Source organism: Pimephales promelas, chromosome 25 (genome assembly GCF_988280905.1).
Source record: "Pimephales promelas chromosome 25, fPimPro1.hap1.1, whole genome shotgun sequence".
Classification (NCBI taxonomy): domain Eukaryota; kingdom Metazoa; phylum Chordata; class Actinopteri; order Cypriniformes; family Leuciscidae; genus Pimephales; species Pimephales promelas.
In genome coordinates this window covers 15,576,783-15,602,720 of record NC_142793.1, presented here as the reverse complement: position 1 = coordinate 15,602,720, position 25,938 = coordinate 15,576,783, and the positions used below count along the sequence as shown (strand labels likewise).

The 25,938-nt window shown below is 37.1% G+C and overlaps 1 protein-coding gene across 1 annotated transcript; it reads left to right on the top strand.

Moving 5' to 3' along the window:
• The first annotated feature begins 1,243 nt into the window (after positions 1-1,243).
• On the top strand, positions 1,244-25,187 carry fa2h (fatty acid 2-hydroxylase). Its single transcript, XM_039648098.2, has 7 exons — positions 1,244-1,638; positions 19,243-19,335; positions 22,481-22,623; positions 22,767-22,867; positions 23,272-23,444; positions 24,001-24,253; positions 24,961-25,187. Exons 1-7 carry the CDS (start codon positions 1,345-1,347, stop codon positions 25,026-25,028), a joined length of 1,125 nt encoding a protein of 374 aa, XP_039504032.1. The 5' UTR covers positions 1,244-1,344; the 3' UTR covers positions 25,029-25,187.
• Positions 25,188-25,938: the final 751 nt, after the last annotated feature.

Sequence of the window (25,938 nt, the reverse complement as noted above, 5' to 3'; positions counted from 1 at the left end):
AGTAACCACCACCAGTGCAAATTTCAAAAGCCTCTAAATGTCCTTCCTGTTTTCTTGCTCCTCCCATTATGCTGTCACCCTACATTACATAGACTCTCACCACCATCTCGTTACCTTACTCCACCTGTCAAATTCATGTGTAATTCATGAAAAACTTTCCATTCCAAATATGAGCGTATTATAATTTCATTTTTAATTAGGGCAATTTTAGAAAGGATTGAAGTCTTTAGAAAATTCTTTACATGCAATAGCTAGTAGATTAAATATTGTGCTTGTTGTAATTTACTATTTCCTTTCTGGGGGGGGGGGAAACATTGAGGATGTTTGTGAAACCTATTTACTTTGCAATACTGCCACCCTGAGACGAAACTGTAATTCCCTACAATGAAACTTAAACTGGGCCCAAAAACTGAAGAGGTGGATAATGGGAAAAGCACTTTATTAATAGTAATTTGATCGTCATTATTTTCATTTTAGGTTTTGTATGGCACCGATGGCAAAAAATGTCAAAATCTGAGTAGAATAGTGTGACTAGATTGGCTTTCGTTAATCAATCACTGTTCGTATGTAGGTATGTTCGTTTTTATCGTGGTTAGTTATGTCTATAATCATGTCTATTTGTTCAACTTTTGTGTTTGCGTGGCGTCACTTCGCTATTGAAAGTGGCTCGTGCCAGTACAAATAAACAATCGTATTTAAAAGATCAAATCTCATTGTATATTGTTATAGGTAAAATTACAGACAATTCAAAAAAATAATAAAATAGCTGGACCAGGATGGGAAAACAGTAGCGCGTTGTGTGTGTGTGTGTGTGTGTGTCAGCTCAAGTTAAATAAAAACCTAAAAAATGTCTCACTGTTCAGGTCACGTCACACAGAGTGCCCTAAAACACTATTGACAGCCTATCTAAAGTCGCACCCTGTGTGCAAACAGAACGGCACTGTTATGACACCAACAACGCCCACAAGGAGGAAGTACAATGTGCAAGTATTGGAGAGTATCGATTGTTTACATTAGTCAACTTTTGACATAAATGTAATTTAGAATAAAATAAAAGAACAACAACAAAAAAAAAACGTTCTTGTGATAAAATGCACTAGAAAAAAACTCAAACAGTAATTTACAACGTTTGCCACACTTTGCAGGACGCGCGACAGGTGCTTAGATCAGCAGTGACTGAGTCATGAATTATTCATGAGATGCTTAATGAGCAGGCCGGCTGTGAACTCTGCTCAGGCTCAACGTCGAAAGTCAGAGTAGTTGTAGAACCCAATCGCTGAAGGAAGTCAGTGGGGGTCCCACCTGTGTGCCTACCTTTCTCTATCCTCTTGTGGACACCCCTAAATGAATAAAAAAATGTCGCATTCGGTGTCCCCTCGGTTTTTTTCTGAAAAGGAGGTAGCCAAACATTGCACTAAGGATTCGTGCTGGGTGTTGTTAGGGACGCGCGTGTACGATGTGACAGGGTTCCTCCGAATGCACCCGGGCGGAGAGGCGCTCATTCTCCGCCGGTCCGGGAAGGACATCAGCCGGGAGATCGAAGGACCCCCACACCGGCACTCGGAAAACGCCCGAAGGTGGATGGAGCAGTACTACATCGGTGAACTCGACAGAGACAGCACAAATGAAGATACGGAGGTAAGTACCGAAATGGCTGCAGTCACTCAAATAGTTTCAAGCACCAATTAATTTGAGGAATTTAAACTAGAAATCACATTTTAATATGTCACGCTTAGTTCAGGAACTTTAATTCACACAAATGAGCCAGAAAAGAGACTTGAGAAGAAAATTTGGTCAGTTAAGATTTTTAGTGATGTCAGATTCGAGAAACTTTCTTTTGAGTCGGATCTTTTCAATGAATCTGTGAGTCATTAACTCACTGAACCGAGAAATAAAGGCTACTGAAAATATATTTACATCTCACAATATTACAAAACATCATTATTAATAAGTTTTAGCCTAAAAAAACTAATGAAAGTACTATATTTGCTACTTATCTATACACATTTTAGAACAAATCGCATGGCACGCCGTTATGCAAGAAACACGTGATGACGTAATTAACGTGAGTGCGTAAAATAATTTTTGTAACCTGTGCAGCAAATAACGATAAGTAATGATTTTTTTTTAAAAAAATTGAATACAAAATGTTTGAAAACCATTGTATAAGAAGCCGTCTCGATTATCATAGTCGTGATATTTGTGCGTCGTGTCAGCAGGTTGGATATTCCATTGAGGGATCTTATTAGATAAACAAGCCTTCTGTCTCTGCTTGCTTTCTTGTGTCTTTCCCTAAGGAACAAGTGGGGGGTGGGTGAGGGTGGTGGTGGGACCAGATAGTATCACTGCTTCTAGTTCCAGGTTAATGTATTATTAGTCTCATTTTCATATCTTATCATTTGAAAAAAACTCCCAGGTATATATTTTGTTGGCCTGTAATAAAAACATTGACATGAAGTATACTAAAAGCTCAAAGTGCAGACGAGGATTGATATTTCTGAATGCAGGAGGTGTAAACAAGTGTGTGCGCGTGACAATCAAACCGGTCTGTCTTGTCTACTCAGACATGACCCACAACACAATAGCCGAGGAAAATTTCCACGCCACTTCAGGTTTCATAGACTGTCAGCATTTGAGAGGGTTCACATGAAGTATCATTGTAATTAATGGTCACTTTACTACATGCGTTTCTAAATGAAATTGAGCTTCACTTATTTTCATTCAAAACCTGTAAATATCCTTGCCAAAAACATATTAAGGAATAAATATTAAGGAATTTAAATGAGTGATGGAAAAAGTGATGGAAATTGTTATTTTTTTAAGTCATGGCACGTTTTGTAGTGAATATTTAGGCCTGGTTTCACAAGACAGGGCTTATAGGCTTTATTTCAATTAGGAAATTTAAGTAGCTTTTATAAATGTGGCTTAGAAAAAAATCATTACTGCTGGTGTGCATCTTGAGACAAAACAATGACTTGTTGCTTTCAGTTTTTAGACTGGGACTACTTAGCCTTGTCAATTAAACCGGGGGATAAAGTTCTAGTTCTGCTAAGATAAAAACAGCTTTGTTTGCAATCGATCTCTAAGATATTTTTAAAATCCTTATCTAGTAATCTCCAACAACCAGAAACGTAATGCAAATTAATTTTTTTTGATGACGTCATTGATTATCGCTAAACCCTCATTGCTGTAATCATTTAGCATGTTTATTGTAAAGCAGGAGTGTGTTTGTATGTGATATATTGAACAAGTGTGTGTATTTGTGAGGACTGCGTGGATTTGAGCCCTTCTGACACATTGCCCACATTAGATGCTGAATTTAACTTCGAGGCTTTGTTAAAGTCCGTTCTTAGCAGCTCTGATTGTAGTGTAAACAGTCTAATCCTTTAAATAGTGTGAAGACTTGACCCACCACCGCCTGACACAAGAGCCCGGCCTGAGATATTGCTAATAAAGTTTCACAAACATGTTTTAACACCCTCAGAAGATTCTTACATTTTTAATGAGCCATAGTCATTCAGACTCCAAGGAAGTTAAGAACATTTATCTCAAAAATCAACTAAAAGTTATTGAGTAACCAATGGTTGTAAAGTATTTGTTTGTGTGCTTGTGTCACAGGTTTTTTTTTCTCAAAGCAAAATATCCAAATCAATTTTCTCCCAAGAGCAAAAGGGAGTGTGTTCGATGGGATTATCTCAGGTGATTTGCAATTTTTATTAGCTCTCCGATATTGGAGTATGATGTAAAAATTTAAATGCAAAATCCCCATTATAGCGAGCTAATAGTGGCTATTGACTGAGTATATTTCATTCAGTCTCAGTTGTTTTTATTTTGGATTATTTCATTGCAAAATATAAAATAAAAAAAATGTTTTTTTTTCTTTCTCAAGGCTTTTCAAAGTATTGAGACATTTGATATCTGATATATAAACTATTGCTAAAAAGTTTTTTTTTTAAGAGAAATTAAGCAAGTACACATTAAATAGATCAAAAGTGACAGTAAAGATATTTATAATTTTACAAGAGATTTCTATTACAAAAAATGCTGTTCTTTTGAACTTTCTATTCATCATATGATTGGGAGAAAACCGTTATTTTAAATTGTAATAATATTTCACAATATTATCATTTTACTGTAATATAATTGACTGTATTTTTTGATCAAATAAATTCAGAAGTAACTGTTTTCAAAAACATAAAATCATGTTGACCACAAACTTTTGCATGGTTGTATGTATTTTTTATGTTTTGACTTTATTTATTCACAGTCAAGGCTTATGGTAGTCCCAAACTAAAAAACATGTTTGAGCGGTTTTAACTGAAAGCAACTTGCAATGACATATCTTAAAATATGTCAGTGCCATTGTTTTGCCTCAAGATGAACACCTGTAATGTTTTTTCTAAGACACATTTATAAAAGCTACTTAAATGTCCTGATTGCTTAATCTGAGCCCTTTCTGTGAAACTGGACCTTTATGACTTAAAATTTCATAAAACTGAATATTTTTAGACTTTAAGAATAGCCGGGACTTTTTTAATTCACATATGTGCATTTAAATATATTTTACAGTTTGTCTACACATCACAAATGTGAGTGAATAATAATGAAATAATTTCACATAATGAAATGCTTGCACTGTTGAGTCCTGGATGTCTTAATGGTACTTACGAGATTCCTATACATTTCCGCCTCAAACAGAGGACAGCACTAAACCAGTAGTCTGCAAAAGTTCAGTAAATTTTTATCATTCTTATAATTTTTGTATCATATTTATTACGTACTGCTTTTCAAACAAGCCGCTCCTTGAGATCTTGAGCCCATTGATTGCTGTTTGTTCCCACTAAAAGACAAGAGACATGATATTAGTCACATATTCCTATTTAATCCTGAAAAACTGGCTTGACCTGCTATAAATTTTGAAAACTTGGGAAGTATTCGTAGTATTCATGGTTATGCCATTGCAAGAGAAACTCAAAGGCCTTAGTCCAGTACCAAAAACAAACGTCCAAGAAAAATCGGCTGTCTCTTTTGCTTATTGATTGCTCATGAAACCAGCTGGCCTGTTGACTAGGTGCGGGGGCATTGTCCATTTTCTCATATCTAGTGAGGGTATGACAAGGCGATGACCTGTTATGGGCGTGTTGCCAGTGATGTAATGACAAAATGGTACCAGGCGGTTCCACTTCTTGAGCAAGCATGAATTTGAATGAGGAGAATGATATAAAAGAATAAAATAAAATCATGCACGAATGTCTAGGTAAATAGTTAGGTTTATATTGTCCTTTATGAAACAACTGGTCTTGTGGCTGCAAGTTACCTTGTAACTAGAATGGTAATTATAATGGTAATCATGTAGAGCATGGTATCGCTTTAATTCAGCTCATAACTCTGTACACAGGTGAAAGGACAAAGGCTTCTTTAGCACATTTATTTAGCACGTAGTGGTGGTGTCACACTGTCACTCCCAAATGCTCTGACATACGTACATTTATATTTATGACTGAAGATTGGATTAATGGCTGTTTTTAGGCTTATTTTGTTTTCTATTGTAGAGATATTTGAAGTGTGAGACGATTACAAAGGTTGTAAAATGCAAATGCAAATGCTCCTTTTCCCTATATTTTCAATTGAACATATCAAATATCGACTGATACAATAAATTGCATTTCACTAATTTTTACAGCTGTTCTAGTCCAATTGAAACATTTGGTCAGAGTGAACCGGGTTAGTTGCCTGCTGATTTTTTTTTTTTTTTTTTTTTTTGAGAGGAACGTACAAGGCAGAGGCATGAATCTCTGGAATGTTTCCTTTCTGAGGATATGAATCTCATTTCTCCTTCAATAGCCTTTTTGTTTTCCATGGCTTCAGCCACAAAGCAGCATGCCAAAAGGGTCATCTTGGTTGTGAATGCTCAATACAGTGAAATTCCCTAAAATTCCTTTCACGAAGACTCATGGTTGTGATGGGATCTCATATTGGAGCAGTGTAGTTTGTGCTATATTGTAAGTATGCCAATAACCACAGGACTTTAGGATGAATAGGTATCCTCTGGTGTGAGAACTGTTTACTGCGGGCTGCTATGCCGACAGGGACGGCCTCAATACTTAGTTCCTCCAGTGTCATCAAACCACTTCACTTTGAAAGCCTCCATTTTCTTTCTCCAAGGAGACCGGTGCATTGCACCTTGGGAGCACAAGGCATTTGGGAGCCAATGGTCCAATCATAGGACATGCTCAGAATTTCTCACTGATTTATATCGTAGGTCACTGATAGATTAAATACAGATGGTTCGGCCACCATCGGTCCCTAAAGTAATATAGGGTTTGCTTGCTCATTAATTACATCAAGCTACCGGACGAGCCCCAGGAGACTAGCATGCTGGGTACAAGAGTCATAAGCCTGGCGTCACCAGGAGACACCTGTTGCCTTGGTTCTGAGTGGATCCCTGGGACCCGGAATCTCTCAATGGCTAATGTAGCAAAACATGCTATATGACAATTGGTTGGTTTTGAATGCTTCCCGAAAACGCTTTTCTGTAACTTTGTCAGTTGATGTAAAAGAGGGAAATCAGTGCTTAAACTTGTTTTCAGAAAGGAAGCTATCGTACGATTGCTTGACTGCCGCACACATGGTTTAGTCTCCTCCCGACTAATTTAACTGCTTAATACAATGCATAAAGAATCATTGTGTGAACTGAATCAGTGTGATTCATATAAACCCTGTCCGAATTATGGTTTCTCGAAGAAAAAGGGTGCATTGTTCCAAAGCTGACACCATGGAAGTTCAGCATAACCAACTTACACATTTTAATGTTGATTTGCTGCTGGAAAACGTACATATAATATTGATAATGTAAATTTAACACAATATTTTGAATAAGCATCTGAATAACCAGTTTCTCCATCTATATGTCGATCTTCCATTTGAACTCCATTGCCACTGACAGATCTCTCAGCTTGAAAGTTGAAATCTGAACAATATGTTAAAACAAAGCTTCTTAAAGATACTATATAAAACAAGTTTGACCAGTGAAGGTTTTAGAACAATCAGGTGGTATCATTCTTTTGTAGGTTCTACTTCTATGACTTCAGTGTTACCAACAGGTTCAGCCAGTAGAGATGAACCTCATTTGTTCAACCTGTTGAACTCTTGAAAAGAGGTACGGAAGGAGAAAATGCACATCAATGTTGGAAAACTGTGTTATAGGTAATTGGTTCTGTATGATGTGCATTTCCCCACACCAGTCCTCTAACCTTGCAAATACTTTTTCCGCAAAATAATTATTGATTTTAGGTCATCTTATCTCATTAGATACATAACTGGATTATATAATTGTTTGTTGTAGAGAACAGGAAGCTGGGATATTCCTCTTTTAATGTAAAGACACACCCTTTTTTGTCTGCTTGGGGAATATTTGGTTAGGTTAAGTATTAAACTTTGAACTATAGGCATGCAGGGGTGTCCGTGTCACTATACCACATTTTCAGTAGTCGTTGGTAGCAAACTCATTTGTGTATTAAAATTTAAATATTAATAAAAAACAGTGGTATTGTTACTCTTTTAAAAATAAAATAAGTCCCACAATTTTGACATCCTTACAGGCATGACTACATCCATTAACCATAGATTGTAAAAAAAACAAACAGACAAAGTGTCTGTATCGTTACCTATAGACTTTCCGAATAACGTTTTTTAGGCTGTTTATGGAGGGTATGGGCGGCGCCATCTTTTAAAAATCTTGGCCCAGCCCACCTTCTGGCCAATTCATATATGGGTAAAAGGGTGGGCTAAGCAGCCAAGCAGCCTCGGCTATCTGTAACGTTACAAGATCGAGATATTAGATTTCATTAAACAACAAATTAAACACAGTGTACTATTTAAATCTATTTAAAAATGGAGCGAGGTACTCCTACAGGGTCGGTTAGTGCAGTTTATAGCAGAGCAACCCATTTTATGTACAATATTTCAATACAAATGTTCAGAAAGTATACAGAGGTGGTATGTTGTGTCAGATCATGGCCGAGATGTCAAATTTCAGGAATTCCACTCGGCGCAGCCCGTTATCAGCTGTCGATCGAAGTAAATCACTTCCTTATTTGTCAAACATTTTATATCTAAATACGATCTAAACTAACGAGTTAGAAAAAAATTCACCCTCCTCACAGAGTTGTCAGGCACTCGGAACCTATCGAAAAATACAATAAAAAGTTCATGGGACTAACCTTTAAAAACACGAATTTATGCTGTGAAAACGGACATTTTAACATGGGGACTATGGATATTTTCTCCCTTTTGGGAACGGATTTTCAATGTATTGCAGTTTTTCGCACTTCTGGGTTGGCTTCATTTTTCAGATTAGAATGTTACCACTTGCCATTAACACACAAATAATCTCAAAATTGGAAAAGAAGTCCCCAGGGTGCACACATGGCAAAATGACAGTGAGTTTTGAATCTGTGAACTTCAGACGTGCTAATCCTGTTGCACATATTTCTAATCTCCTCGCTGATGCTCTTCCTGGATTGAAGGTCATTACATGTGGGGCTGCTCTTGATCGCTGAACTCTGTACAATAGGACAAGCTCATGTGTGCAGACCTGCAAATGATTTGTTGTTTGAAGGGAGGGACCTGACAAAAAAATCTGTTATTGCATGTAGTTTTATGGCCTTCTTTTACAAGCGGACAGCCTTCACGTTTACCCTTTTCATGTTTTTTTTTTAACCTTTGCACTATGCAAATACCCACACCTGGTACAAGTAATTTAAAAAGTCATCATCAGATGAGAATTGACTGGTATTTGAGCAGATAATGCCGAATAGTCACAGCAACCTTTACTTGACTACACCCACCCTTGCTCAGACATCTAATCTTTCTTATACTATTACTGTATCTGCCAAATCCAGGATAATGAAGCTGACCGTTGATGTTAAACTGGGCTTGGTAAATGAGGAAAGGAATTGAGGAAAATAGAAAAGAGAGAAAGAAAATGCTCCCAGCATCTGCCCCAGCAGGTTCAACCAGTTCTCTGGGTGATGAAGTTCACCAACCAGCAACATCCCTGTTTATGGTGAGAGTAGACGGGTCTTGACCCCGCCTACCCCTTAAAATGCCAGATCCACAGGCCTGGGATCAGTTTCGGCTTTGGACTGATGTCTTTTTTGAGCAAAGATAAGCGTTTAAAAAGCAGATCCTGGACCAGCTGTAGAGTAACGCTTTAGAGAGGAAAGCACGAGGAAAGAGGCATTGATTTGAATGGCTTCAAATAACTCAGAATTCAAAATGTGAAAGAGATATTCTGGGTTCAGTACATTAAGCTGAACGGCATTTGTGGCTTTATGATGATTGCAAAAAAAAAAGCATAAATTTGGGTTATAGTGAGACACTTAAAATGGATATAAATGGGGCCGATTTGTACAATTTTAAATATTCATTGTTACAATAGAATAGTTACACAGTTTGCACATTTCTACTTTGCAATCCTTAATAATCCCTCCCTTTACTTCCATGCAAATATCTCATTGTAAACTAAAATTTTTCTATTTTTAAGAGCAAGAGGTGAGTTGTAATTATTGGTTTTATTATATGCCCAAAAGTGAAATACTACAACCAAGCTTGTTCAGGGCATTTGCATTAACATGTACTTTTGTTTAGTCATTTACATATGTGTAAGCTTGTTGAGCAAGAAGCCTGCCTCTTCTGCCAGACTTTCGCATACTTCACCTTTGACAACCTCACATCATTGCTTCATTCATCTGTACTTGAATTAAAATCTGAGCATCCGATTTTGCTGGAGAATCAGCAAATATTAATGTATACAACCAGTGTGTTTAGAGAGAGAAGCTTTGGGAATTGGACGGGTTGTCGAGGGACTTCTGCCTGCACATTTACATAAGTGTTACTCTGAATAACACAAGCCAAATGTTTTACATCTGCCCCAAATCAGTGACACATCACATGGCTGATGTTTTCGACAGCTTGGAATAGTCCATCAGTTACTGCCTCTTATCAAGATCAGTCCGTCCAACTGTGTATCCTGGCACCGATTGGATAATGGTTAACTATTAACTTAAAAGAATCCTCATGGGTCATGTGACCCTCTTGCCCTGACCACTGTTGAAACAGGTGAGGTAATGTGGCGTAGCTTATTTTAAGCTTGCATCATGTTTGTTTCTGAAAAACCTCTAACTTTATCACTCATAATGATACCTGATAAGGTTGTATTAAGAATCTTCAGAGATTAAGTTGCATTAGCACTAGAACCAAAGATTTTTTTTTTCTGGCCCAACATACCTGTCTGCAAGTTTAGTTACTCTGAAACGCTTAAAGAGCTGTGTTTAAAGGCTTTGCTGCCCTTACGAGGCCAATCCCAAACCGCGCCTACCGGTTACAGACGGCAGAATACAAAAATGGATACAACTAGGCTTGCTTTGATACATCGTGAGTTATTTGATAAATTTCCATCGAAATGGTGCTAAATTACATTGTACCGGGATGTACTAGCCTAATGTATATAACACAACTTAGACTTTCACATTAAAAATATGATGCAAGGCAGGACCATGTCAACAGAGTAGCTTAGTAGCTCTGCTTATGAACGTTTTCCTCCAATTGAAGCTAATACATCATCTAGGCTAATCCATACTCTACTAACACTAAAGGTTTATAAAAAGAACCACAACCAATGTGAGTTATAACTTTTAATTTAAAAAAAAATAATATGAAAACTTTTACACTCAAAGCTCTGCGGATTCAGCGAACTCACCGGAAGAAAATGGCATCGCTGAGATTCGCGACAGCAGTAGGACTATCAGTCACACTTGTAACAGCGAAAGCACTCACACCGCCAGTCCGCCCCAGCTCGAGTCTGGCTGGGCTCAGGTCTCACTCCGGCCGCCTCTTGTTCCTCTATCTCCCGCAACTGGGTCGTACAGGTAGCCGCGAGCATCATATTCTCGCAACAGACCTTCGAAATCCCCTTCTGCCATTTCAACTTCAAAACTACCTTCCACCATCGTGATTAGCCTACTATACAAACTTTCTACACAGACCAAGAGGCAAGAGCCTGTTAGCTTAGCTTCTACAGAAAGATGGCTGACACGATCTTTAGATTCTGTGAGTGAGATCCCGCCCCATATGGGCGTGGTGAAAACATGCAGAACACTTGCATGCGGAAGACATGCGGAAAAATTACGATTTTTGCATCATCCAGACTAAAAATTCATTTTCCTCTTATATCAGGGGGATATGAGGGGAGGAAAGCACGGTAATTCGAAAATACTACTGGTTTTCTACTGATACAAAGCTTAATGCTAAATCCTGAAGTATCCATTTAATTGGGTTTGGAGCTAAACTTAGTAGGGTAGTGGCCCTCCAGGAGCAGGAATGGACAACTCTGCTCCAAATAGACCCCAAAAATGTCAGTCAATGTGAATTTTGACCATAGCACTTTATTCTACTGGAAACCCTTCTCAGGAAAACCACAAAGTTAGCCAGTCAATGATACTTAAACAAACATTTTGTTTGTACGAACATTACAGGAACAATCACTCAGGTGGAAGTATCCAAACGCTTTTACAAAGATGATTCATACCAAACATTCCCTCTTCCCACACCTTTCCTAATGCTAAACTGATTTTTAACCATTCCAAATTAGTGCAATTTGCTTCTGTTCACTTACCGAGAACAAAATGGGTGTGTTTTTTTCATTAGTTGGTATGTAGTCACATTTGCTCCTACAGTATTACTTTATCTGGGGAATGTGGTGGGTTTGCAAATTGATAAGAATTACTATTGACTGGGAGTGAGTGAGTACAGGGTTAAGCTAATTAGGGTTTGGCTAGGCGTAGGCGATTCTGTGGCCTTACTGCCCTTTTCAATGTGTATCTGAGGCTCTCTCAACCCCCAACTGTACTCTTGCAGCCGCCCCAACACCATTCCACACACTGCCACTGTTAGGATTGTGCCAGCCTGAGCCCTCTTCCTCTGTCCTTCACTCTTTTGTTCTCGTAACTCTTTCTGTATGTATGTGCGTCTCTCATTCAGTGTCCCGGATCCTTACTGCTACATAAAGAAGCCTTATTGTTCTCCCAGAGGAATTCTATTAGCCCCCATGCCAGTCTACCACGCCAGCCTCCTTCTTGCCCTTAACACGCATTTTCTGCATTTCACCACTGTCTCAAATCCCATATATGACTTTATTTGCAACACATCTAGTTTTGAATCTCACCAAAAAATGTAGGATATGGCTGCATGCATGGAATCCTGTTATATCCATTACATCTGGATACGTCTGGATAGATTGGCTTTAAAAGAACTCCATGCTCCACTGTCGGCCAAGCCCCAAACATAGGGTAACCCTGAAAACTAAGTATAATACGCTGTCACTTGATTTCATATCTGCCAGTGCAGCTGTCGTAACTTTAGTCAATTGGATATTTGCATACCACACCGGAAAATGATACCGTCTAGGTGTAATGACTTATGTCTGTATTTTCATACATTCTACTCTATTGGTCATCAGGCAGAGCTTCAGACATACTCACGCAGTGCTTTCTTCTTTCTCTGAATGTTTAAAAGGACCACATCCTGTTTTTTTGTTTAACTTCCCCTTTTTATTTCTTCTTTCATAACAACAAGGACCTTCCAATACTTTCTAGACATCCAAATTGACCATTTAAAAACCCTCTGTAACCACAAAGGAATACTAACCTCATCCAAATTTCTCTCAATGTCCCAGAAGGACAATTAGAAAGTCTCTCTTCTGTAACTAAGCACCCTTTACAAGGTAATAAGATATCATGTAAAATGGTAAACACACGATAGGTGGTGAGATGCGTTGTGTGCTTTTACCTAGAGGTTATCATGCACGCGTGATTTGATTGTTCTATTACTTCACAGTTAATTAAACCTAAACAAATCTGCAAAGGAATAGACCATAAAATGGAAATAAAATGGAAATAAGAAGTTTTGTGGTGATCTTTTTTTTTCTCTCTCAGAATTTCAATGGTGAGCTGAGTCTCTGGGTTGTGGTTTTGATGTATGGATAAAGTGGTCTGACTAAATATAAAGACAATACAACGCTCTGGATACATGGCCAAATTTGGGTTTATCCATTCCAGTCCTCTGACGCTGGATCGCCTTTAACAGCTTTTCCAGGCATTGCTTACTAATACTTATCCACATGCTAAGTCATATTTCACCCACTTGGACACCATGCAACCTTCTATCCAGTAAAACTAAAAATGAGATGTATGTATAAAGCATTTAGCTTATTATATTATTATTTTCTTAATTTTAATTAATGTCACTGGACCTTTTACAATGAATTAGAAATGGAATGTTTAAAAATAGCTTTAAATAATTTCACATACATTGATTGGAAGCGACCATGGACATGCTGTGTCAACTACTGTTTATTTGGAGTCAAATAGCAACCTTATCCTTGAAAGCAGAGTTTCACAGAATGAGTTGTAGACAATCCCTTTGAAGGTTCTTTACCCTGCAGTCCTGTTGCTCAAACCATCTTCTGCACCACAGATCAGAGAACTCTGATAGATCCCCTAACCAGCCATCTGAGTTATCGGACCATTAACCTTAACCAACCCTACAGCTGCCACCTCCTCTGAACATTTGCAACTTGCTCTAACCATATATTCCAAGTCTGATACTTTGTAACCAGGACCTAATCAGCCTTATGCTACGCAAGCCTTTCCAGTTTCACTTTAATTTCCAGCCTTATAACTCTCCGTTTGTTTGCCCTTCTTAAGGACTTTTGCACTTTTCCAAACTACATCTTGCCCTGATTTTACTAAAGGCTTCTTCACCCTCTTCTCGCTTCAGCACCTCGACAAAAGGTCAGCACACATCTCGTATCACACCCACTAATAAAAAACTATTTTTGAGCTATAAAAGCAAATGATTTGCTGTCATTCACAGTCAATTTGCGGCCTGTTTGACCATGAACTCAAAAACGGCACGTAAAGTGTAACTGAGAGTCATGTTCACAGGAAACCTGGCTTAGAATTGATAAAGACCAGATAATATTGTCTTTTTGAGTTTGGTACTTGGATGTTTATTTATTGTTCACTTGAAAGCATGCAGTTAAGATGTTAACATGCATGTGCATGCCAGATTGAATCGTTTCATGTGACCTGTGCTCTCTGTATTGTGAAGAAAACAGTGTGTAAAGGCCTGTCGTGCAAGTTTTTTCAGTGACTTCAGTGCTACGATAGTGACGGTATCTATAACGACAATTGTTTGTTTCTAGATATAATCCCTTGTGTATTATCCTATAGGCACTTGTTAAGTGTTAATTTCTCTCTCTCTCTGTGTGTGTGTGAATGTTTCTCCAAGGTGTCAAACAAAATCACATAAATGTAATTTTACATGTGATTTCTCCATGCCTTTTGATTTAGTGTCACTATGACAAGTGATGGAGTTTAATCCCTCAAGTGGTAAAATTCTCCTATCCTCTTTTTGCATTTGGTTTGTGTATTTCTAGACTAATGATGCGAGGCTCTTTGTAAACAGTAAAACACCCCAGCATGAATGTATCCATACTGTGTGTGCTAAGGGTGCAATAAGACTAAATTTCCACTTTATGGTGCTGTATTTTTATAAAATTGTTGTATAAGAGTTTTGTTAGGCCGCATTGAAGTGAATGACGTGTGACAATAACAAAATGGAATGATTCTGAGTAAAGCTTTAGAAAGTATCCGTGTCATCAAAAATGCATGTAAAATGAATTCACATGTATGTGACGTTTGGACCGACAGTCATCTGGAATATCTGGATAGGTGGCGTGTCTGTTTTCAAAAGTTCTACTTTCCTCACTATAATAAGAATGTGACTTAGTTTGAATCTCTATCAATATGTGTGTATGTGTGTGTTTAAATTAAAAAAAATTATTAAAAATAAGTACTTTTAATTAGTTTGAATCTGTATTTCACTATTCAATATGTGTGTATGTGTGTGTTTAAATTTAAAAATGTAATTACAAATAGGTACTTTTAAATTAGACCTTTTTTTTCCCAGCCATGGCATTCATGTCATTAATAAACAGTGACAGTTAAGACATTTATGTTTTGAACTTTCTGTTCATCAAAAAAATTCTAAAATTCTAAAAAAAAATATCATGGTTTTCTCAAAAATATGGACAATTTTTTCAACATTGATGGTAATGTGTTTTTTAAGCAGCAAATCAGCATATTAGAATGATTTCTGAAGGCCCATGTGATATTTAAGACTGGAGTAATGATGCTGAAAATTCAGTTTTGCATCACAGGAATAAATTGCATTTTAAAATATATTAAAATAGAAAACCATTATTTTTCAATTGTAATAATATTTCCTAATATTAACGTTTTCACTGCATGTTTGGTCATATAAATCCCACCTTGGTGAGTCTTCTTTTAAAACAGCAACAAATCTTACCAATCCTAAACTTTTACTATTACTGTTCTTCTAATACCAACATCATTACTTGTGTTAGTGATTTAAATCTTTACAATATTTTAAAAATATCAATTGCTGTTAGGACAAGGTGTTCTGCAAAATAGAAATTCCCGAATGACTTTGTATTTACAACATTGCCAGATAAGACTACATCAATAAAATAAGTACTGCACTTGGGAAAAACATCTCTCAAGCACGTTAAACTGCACCTGACCCTGTAAAGTGAAGTCACTGATGGAGATTTTTTATGCCCCAGCGCTCAAATCTAATGAATCAATCATTTTCATTCTCATTTTAGTGACAGAATACATTTTAAAATTTCAAACCAATTTTCACATCTATTGTGACCGTTTCCAATGAGAATAAGTAAATGAAAATGAAGAATACATCAGAGTACATGTTAATGTTCTTACTGTAACTGAAAACGCATCAAAACATTAGCATATTTTATAAACGAATTGTACGAAACGCTTTAAAATTTCATGCAGATCTGAGTACAATTGCATAAATATCATCCCAGTACCATGTAACCTCTGAGTAAGTTTGTGCCGCTTAATTTGTACAATCCCAGGAGGCCTTAGTCACGCTCAATTTCACAAACAGCAACACTTCTATGGCATGTTGAGCACCTTCTGGTATAGAAGAATGGCAGATCATATGGCTTGGGTTAGGTGTAAGGTTGCCATGGAGATGTGTGTGTGGGCCTGGAAAACCAAATGTTCTTGGTTTAAATTATTTTGGTCCGTTTAGAAATCATATTAAATTATGTTTTTTGAAAAAGTGAAGATGCAGGAAGCTTTCTGTGATGGGTAGATGTAGGGGATAGCATGTAGTTTGTACAGTATTAAAATGTGACCCTGGACCACAAAACCAGTCACATGGGTCAATTTCTCAAAATTGAGATTTATACATCATATGAAAACTGAATAAATCGTTTTCCATTGATGTATGGTTTGTTAGGATCTATTTGGCCGATGCACGACTATTTGAAACCCAAAGGTGGCAAAAAATCAAAACATTGAGAAAATCGTCTTTAAAATTGTCCATTCATGTTCGTGATTGTACTGCATTCACTCACAAAAATAAATGTTTTATATATTTATCTTCATGGACATGATCTTTACTTAATATCCTAATTGGTTTTGGCATAAAATAAAAATTGATAATTTTGACCCATACAATGAATTGTCGGCTATTGCCACAAATAATATACTCGTGCGATAAAAAAAAAATGCAGAATGTTTTCTGTAAGGGTTAGGGGATAGAATGGAAAGTTTGTATTGTATAAAATCATGGAGAGTCCTCTCATAAAACATGTGTGTGTGTGTGTGTGTGTGTGTGTGAGCAGGTGTGAAGGAGGGCAGGGTTAATCACCTCTTTAACATAAGAATGGTATGGTTCAATGCGAGACCCGTTTAATATTTCACCTGTCCCACCATACTAGCCATCTGTGAAGGGTGTGTTTGTGACCCTATGGAGATACGGGTAGCCCTTGCGTCCTGTGGGTTGAGGCATGTGTGCTGTGATGTGTGAACCACGTGAATAAGGCGTGGTGTACTTTGTGTGGTGGTATGATGACAGTGAGGGTTGGTGTGTGTTTTATCTGTGGAAATAAAATGTTTAATCACTTCTGCTTCATATCGTTGGAATTCATATTATCACATGTCTCTTGCTCTTTAGGTTTCAGATGCATTCATCCATTTAGTTCTCTGAAAAACAGCAGCTTTGACTTGCTTTTATTTTGTGTTTTATTGGTATTTTATTGAGTTAGATTTCTGAGAAAAAGCAGATCCAACTTAAGGGACTTGATGTTGTATAATAGTAATTTGTATTTATATAGCGCCTTTACAACACCTGAGGTCACTTTACAAAGATAGGTTTAAGGAACAGAACCAAATAAACATAAATAAAGTACTATACACATACCGAGGGCTGAAAATTAATATACAGAGGTTGCTTACAAAGTTAGGTTAGAGATAAATGCAAAGTGGGTTTCAAACAAATAACATATCCATAACCAGGTACAATTTACAGAAGAGAGAGAGAAGATAGGATGCTTGACGGATGTTTTGAGGAAGAGCATTCCACAACCTGGGAGCCAAAACACTTTAAAGACCTGGCTCCCATAGTTTAATTCAATTAACAATTCAATTCAATGCACATTTATTTCTATAGTGCTTTTCACAATACACGTTGTTTCAAAGCAGCTTTACAAAAGTCCTCATTGCAATTTAGAGTGATCAGTTACCAGAAGTTTAGTTTAATCAGCAGAATAAAGTTTAGTCACCAGAATAAACTTAGGGGTGATTAACAATTTCACACTAGACGATTGTAAAGTGTGAACAGGCTAAAGTAAATCAGATAAATATGTAGGACCAAGGTGAAGAGCTTTGTAAGTGGTTATTAGTAGTACCTTGAAGTTTATACACAAAGAAACCGGAAACCAATGAATGTGTTAGACGATTGGAGTAATGTGCTCATTATTTATTGTGTGAATGATCTAGTGGGCTGCAGAGTTTTGAACATATTGTACTCGTTTGATATTTTAGCTGGAAGGCCATAAAGAAGCGAGTTACAATATTCTAATTGAGATGTGACAACATGTATAACAGTTTCAGCGAGTTACAGACGTAAAACACTGAGGTCAGAGGAATAAATCTAAATGTCTTCAGCATACCAGTGGAAGTTAAACCCATAGCGTTTGATTATTTGTTCAATTGGTAACAAATAAATAGTGAAAAGGAGAGGGCCCAAGACAGAACCTTGAGGTACACCAGAACTGATTTGTGCTTCTGGTATACAACAAATTGTTGCCTCCCTGTCAAATAAGTGTCAAAAGCTGAGCTGAGATCTAACAGAAGGAGAGTGCTAAGAGCACCAGAATCAGAAGCTTGGAGGAGATAGTTAAGAACCTTAACCAGGGCTGTTTCAGTATTGTGTAACGGACGAAAGCCAGACTGGAAAGGCTCATAGAGGTTATATGCTGTTAAAAAGGCCTGTAACTGGAAGGAAACAACTTTTTCTAACATCTTAAGAGAGAAAAGAGAGGTTTGAAATAGGCCTGTAGCTACTTGGGGATGAAGGATCAAGACCATGATTGGACAGCCTGATTATAGTAAACTGTCTCTGATTGGTAAATGTTATTTTATTGGCAGTATTTTTGTTGTTGTTGTTGTTGTTTTGGCTGGTATTCATTTTATTGATTCATATATTTCAATAACAGCACGTCTGACTTTGCTATATAATTCATCAACTTGTACAATGAATATTTTCACATTAAAAACTTTTGAACTGAACACACTTCCTTTAAACTGTTAATTATTGATATATTTATTGTTTTAAATTAAAACAATAGTAAGAAGTCTTCAAGTATTTGTCAGTGACTTAAATATTGCTTCAAGCTTTCAAATAGTTATTCAAGCAAGTCAATAATTAAGAACAAAGAAGAAAATTAAGAGGAGTGAGAGATTTGGTCACTTATTATTAACATTAAAGGTGTACTTGGTAATTAAAGTCAAATCAGTAGCTTTATTTTCTTTTACATGAAGCAGGTCACTTTCTGGTGGCCGCCATGTTGAGATCATATGACCAGTCAAATCCCACTTGCTTCAACTCGTCATTTCCCTCTGTTGTCAGACAGGTTGTTTTATCTCAGAGTCTGAGATTCAAGTTTCAATCAAACCTATAGGAATACAAACAAATTCATAACAACACAAATTGAACATGAATGAATCTCATTTAACATGATCATTAGAGTTTATCTGAAATGTTTCTGTTCTCCTGTTCTAGACTCTGAGACTAAGGAAGAAGATCCCAGAAAGCACCACAGAAGAAGAAGAAACCTCAGCCATCAATAAATGCAGCAAAGTCGACGAAGAAACGGTATTCAAATGTGAAATGCATGTTACTGATTAAAATACAAGCTCCAAGTTAAGTCACAGCTAAGGTTATCTAGATTTTTTTTTTACAACTTTAGTTTTAGCCTAGTTAATATTTTGCACTGCAGTGCAACATCCTGTTTGAACGGGCCATCATGGGAAACGCATCGGATCGATGTGTGACCAACATTAACCAGTCTAAATATACAGGACTTCCTTAAAAAATTATGAAAACATATTTTGACACATTCATAGGCTCAACATTACTTTCTGGAGACTAGTAATTGAGCTGAACTTGTATTAAACCCAGAATATACCTTTCAACAATCGTTTAATCACTGTACAATGCACTTGTCTGCTTGACATCTGGAAGGGAAGCTTTAGTTCATATGACAGGAAACCACAAACAACCATTACTCTTTTTTTCACTTGCACCGGCAGTGTGAAACACTAACAGAGCAGGTGACTTTCTTTTTCTCTCTCTCTTGTACCGTGATTATCCTCCTCAAAGGGTTAGTTCACTGAAAATTGAAAATTATACCATGATTTACTCACCCTCAAGCTATCCAAGGTGTATATGACTAACTTCTTTTAGACGAACACAATCGGAGTTATATTTAAAAATATCGGTTATCTCCCGGAAGCTAGGTAGTTATTATAGCTAATAATGTTTTAAATATGGATTTTTCTTACACAATAGCATGGCTTCGCTTCAGAAGGCTTTGGAGCCTTATGATTACGGTTATGATGGATGGGTGCATTTTTTTGGGGCTTCAAAATCTCACCCCCCATTCACTACCATTATAAATCTAAGAAGAGTCAGGATGTTTTTAAATATATCTCCGATTGTGTTTGTCTCAAAGAAGATGGTCATGTACACCTAGGATGGCTTGGGGTAATCATGGGATAATATACATTTTGGGGTGAACTATCCCTTGAAGGCTTCCTTCTGATGCCATGAGGCGGGTGAATGCAAAAACACTTTTGTACTTTTCTGGCAATGAAAAGATATGTGAAAATGCTAGTGTGTATGTTACAGTTCCCTTAATCTCTGTTTGTGTGTGAATGTCCTGTGTCCTCTATCAGAGGCATGCAGGACTTTCACAACCATCGATTATTTGGTCCAACCCCCCTGAATGTGACGGATGGGGTCAGCGATCTAGAGAACACTGACCCCCTTATGGAGAGTCATTACCTTATTCACTAGTATTATTCATACAATAATTAGCTTGGAAATGAAGGAAAAAGATATTAAAAATAAAAAATATATAAAATAAAGTTCAATAATAATTTAAAAATTAATAATATATAAAACGATATGTAATATTATATATTGCCATGAGCTATATTTCACAAATGTTCTTTTTTCCTCATTAACTACAGCAATGAGAATGAGATTGTATTCTGTTTTAAGATACATTTTGTATATAAATTGTATATAAAGTGATACATTTTTACAGTTTTATATATATATATAATCTATATATAATGTATATAATGCACACACAGACACACACAGTAAAATGTGACTCACCTGCACATTTCTTAGTGAGATTCACCTGTTAATTATATTATATTGTATTGTTAGTGTATTCTTCAGCCTCAGCTGTTACAACCTGTGCATCAGGGCTTAGGCATAACAACCAAAACCATAATTCATGGCATAATGAAACTTGTAAATCAGACAGGATATAGGCAACCAGTCCGGACCAGATTTCTGGGTTCATTAACAGGAATCATGTGGTCTCGGCTCTGGTTTATTGCTGCACTCTCATTCATTCCAGCGTTGCTATGAAGGAAAGGGTGTTAATTTGTCCTCCTAACATGTGCGCCTATTGATGGTGTGACAGACATTTCCTAGAATTAAACCTGAATACTGTCTGTCTTTTTTTCTCAAAGCAAGCAGTAGCCTAAATAGTGGTTAATGTGGGTGGTTATGTGAATTCTTACTTGGTATTCTGTCACGCAATAATAACTAGAATTGACACAGTCTGAATCAGAGCCATGATAAAGCTATTTTTTAAAGCAGCCCCTAGATAATGTCATTGAAATGCGATGACCTTTTGTACTTTATGACTAGCTGTATACCTAGCATGATCCTGTATTACACTGGAGAGTTGTTAATATGGACATGAATACTGTATGAGTAATGTTTTGCCTATAGTGTTTCATAACTTACATTTATAGAAAGATACATAAATTAGCGTCAGTCACTTCAGGTTCAGTCCTTGAGTTCAAGTCCTCAGTGTCCTGTCTTTGTTTGAACCTTGGTGAGTTGCCGCCATAGACAGTAAAAGAAGGTTGCCGCTCCCATAGGTCTTTGGCCAATATGGCGCCTGGACACACTTTATACTCTTATAGGGACCCCTAGTGGAGAAAGTCGGAAAAACATCTGGTCAAAGTTTGCACTATAAACATGCAAGTCAAATGATTCAGCAAACTAACATCATTGACAGCCAACATTCCAGATACCTTCTGAACTCTGTAAACTTTACAGAAAATCTTGTTTTATTTTGATTGAAGGGTACAAAAGGGGTTATTTACATAATGGCAGAAAAATGAACAGGACTCATTAATGAATGGTAGTAATTTTAAAGTAAAATGAAAGTTAGTAATTGCTATGCTAGCATAAAGATCTCAGTATGAGAGGTACATTGATGTCAAAATTGTGTAATTATTATTAAATCAATCAAATAATAATAAATAATCAAATAAATCAAACAATTAAATCAATAAATAAGCTTAAGGTCTAAAATGACTAAAAGTAAAATGGATAAGAATGTAAATTCTTAAATCTAAACAGAAATACATAAAAATGGATAAAAATTACAAAAGAACATATGTGATTACAATTCCGATTTAAAAAAGCTAAAACTACAACAGTCATCGCGATTTTGCCAAGTGAGACATGTTCACAAAAAGACAAAATCAGAGGGAAATTCGATGCTAGAAGCCTCTAACCTTGATTGTAAGCCTAAACTTGTCATAAACTGTCAACTTCAAATCTGATTGGTTGATTGGAATGTGAAGATGTGGATCCATGAACATTTTGTAATCACGTTCACCATAACAGTATATAAAATAATACTAATATAACACTGTTTTAATTAAATGAAATAATAATTGGATTTATTTCATTGTCCATACAGGATCTGGTGGACTGGCGGAAGCCACTGGCCTGGCAGGTCGGATACCTCAGAGAGAAATATGACACATGGGTCCATCAGCCCGTGGACAGACCAATCAGACTGTTCGAAAATGACTTTTTCGAGGCCAACACAAAGACTTCATGGTGAGAGAGATCAAATCATTATTATCACATCTGTCTGCTTGATTTTGCTTAGTCAAATTAAACATTGTAGATTAGTAATGGTATTGTGCAACGTGAGCTGCTACGCCATGTGTGTGCTGGTTAATTAACACGTGTGTTTGCAGGTACATGGTGCCAATTGTATGGATGCCTATGGTGATCTATCTGAGCTGGTACTGCTACACGCTATTGGCACAAGAGAGGACAAGACTGTTTATTACATCAGGTGTGTGGAAAGTGTGTTTTAAGACGCACTTAGTTAATTAACTCACTATTACAGAATCGTTTTTATTATTAGTTTTAGTAATTTTTGTGTACACTTTTTTCAACTTTAGACATTCTACTAGCTATGAATAATTTTGCAAATAGTGTTGGTAGACTGTTAGGTTGGGGTTAGTGCAATAGTTGACTCGTAGTTGCAAAGTGAGTAGAATGACGGTTGTCTGTTAGAGAACCATCAAAGTAAAGAGTATTAGTCTAAAATTGACTATCAAAAAAGTGTCACAATCACAATTTTGAAGAGTTCCGTTTTAGTTGACAGGAATTATATTGATATAAGTAACACTTTGGATTGTTGTTTTGCACAAAATGTCCTAATGCATATATGTTTTATACTTTTATTCTTTTTAGACTACTCCATTCTGGTCCACAAGTACAGCTTTCCATTCATCTTCATGCTTGGCATGTTTCTGTGGTCGTTAGTCGAGTACTGCATCCATCGCTTCGTCTTCCACATGCGCCCACCCGCCCACAATTATTACCTCATCACGCTGCACTTCCTGTTGCACGGTCAGCACCACAAGGTGTGTTCCTTTTTCTCAATACCTGAGATTCATTTCAAATTCATTGAGCAGTAAACCCAGTAAAATTACCGTTTAAATTACCAGAATGAATTAACCGCCGGCGGTAAATACACAAATATCCCTGTTTACACATGGCTTTTTACCGAACATTCACACACCAGCACCAAAATACCAGTACATTCTGTGATGTTTGTCATCGGAAATGATCTTTGATGATCTCAATGATGTCCATCTAGCCTAGCGCATATTGACATACTGTAGAAAAACTATTAAAAAGCAGCGGAGCTTACTGTAAACAGCACGGGCCTTTATGATTGGCCAAAGCAGACTGTCAGCAGGTTCAGACTTCGTACATGCTCACACCGGTAATCTTCATTCTTTAATCACTTACAGCATCATAACGGTAATTTACTGCTAATATTACATCTTTACTGGTATCTTCTGAAAAGCTCCTGTTCACACATGATCTCTTACCGGTAATTTACCAGTAAAGGCTGTATGTGTGAAAGGGGCTATTGATGAAAACGACCAAAATCTCTGTGTTCTTGCCCATCAGTCGCCGTTTGACGGCTCTCGTCTGGTGTTTCCCCCGAGTCTGGCCGCCATCGCCGCTGGCGTGTTTTACCTGATACTCATGCAGCTGATGTCTGAGGGATTGGGAACCTCCCTGTTTGTTGGGGGCATGTGTGGATATGTTGTCTACGACATGATCCACTACTACCTGCACTACGGCTCGCCACGGAAAGACTCCTACTTGTATGGGCTGAAAGCGTACCATGTCAAACACCACTTTGAACACCAAAGGGCAGGTGAGGACGTAATATTAGAGCATCTCTCTACAAAATAGTGGATAAAGTGGCTGTATTTTATGCAAGACCAGTAATATTAAATACTTTACACGTTTACATTTTAAACATTTAAAGGCCTGTTCACACCAAGGACACGATGACTATAAAGATAATGACAAAGATTTAGTTCAAAAAAATCTTTCTCAATAGTAAAGAATGGCAGAGTTCACACTACAGCTATAACAATAACGGTGCAGAGAAACTATATTGTTGTCACCGAAAATTACACTTTATATATATATATATATATATGTACTATAAACTGTGTGTTTGTGCATATATTTACATATACACATATATTATTATTATTTTTTAAGTTATATTTCCTTATAAGATATATAAGATTTCAAGTAAGCTACCCAGGTTGTTTGTAAAAAAAGGTTCAGAAGTCCTCAGGGCTATGAAATTTAATATTTATAAATAGATTAACTCTTTCCCCGCCAGAAAACGCTTTCCACGTTTTCACTGTTATACGGTAGGGGGCGCTACTATGCATCTTCTGAAAGCGTATAGAATCTTTTTTTTTTTAATTCTGGCAGGGAAAGAGTTAATATTTATGCTCTAATATTTAATATTAATATATAACATATAATATTTTTTTAATTTGATTTAGTTATTTCGTTAAACCAGTTTTTTAAAAGCTTCTGTTTACTCTGAATTTTCTCCAGGTTTTGGAATCACCACCAGATTCTGGGACCGCCCCTTCAACACAGTCATCCCAGAGCAGACGTTTTAGAAAATCACTTTTTTTGCCACAATGACCAAATCAAAATGCCCCCAACAAACTCCCATAAGCCTCTCCCTTCTGCCACCATGTTAGATACAGTGTCTTACCCTGCTGCTGCTACCAGCCATAGTCTTAGGTTCTTCATCATCATCATCGCCATACATATTTTTCGAGAAGGGGGAGTGCCTGAAACATAGAGAATCACAGAATGTCAAGCTATATAAATATTTATATAATGTGTATGAATGTAGTGATGAATCAAGCGTTGGTTGAAATCTGTAAATGTCTTTTATTAGAGGCACCACAATATCAAACTCCGTTTTTGCCCATCCATGTAATGTTAGGAGAGGTATAGACAGGGACCGGTAAGTGTGGGACAGTGTGTGAAGGTGCGAGTGGAAATTAATTCTTAGTTGTAGTGTTAAGACGCTGAAGGCAAGCAGAAGGAGGTCCTTTCGGTGGCCGCGTGAGCCATTGCCACTAAGGAAAACTCAGGAAAGTCTCAGATGCTTTAATTCTTCTCAGTGTTGATGTTTCCCCCAGCTGTCTGTCAAAACTTTGCTCCGCCCTCATTATGATGTTTCATGCTGCTCTGGTGATCTTGCTTTTCTGTCTTGTCTCACCCACTTTGAGGTGTGTTTTTTTTTGCCAATTGACTTACTAATATCGTGATCCGGAGGATGCCACAAGTAGCTGCTCCTCGAGTAATATGTTACATATCCAGTGAGATATTAAGTTATTGAGGATTGAAGTTAGCTTTTGGTTCTCCTGACTAACACATGGGGACGATTAGGCACTTTGAACTGGTGGTGAGGGCATGAAGCGGGGTGTACGGGCCTCTCCTGTCGGTGAGGGTTGCCAGCCGTACGTAGCTGTCATAGGGTGGAGGGATAGAAATCCTCTGTCGTCATTGTAGATC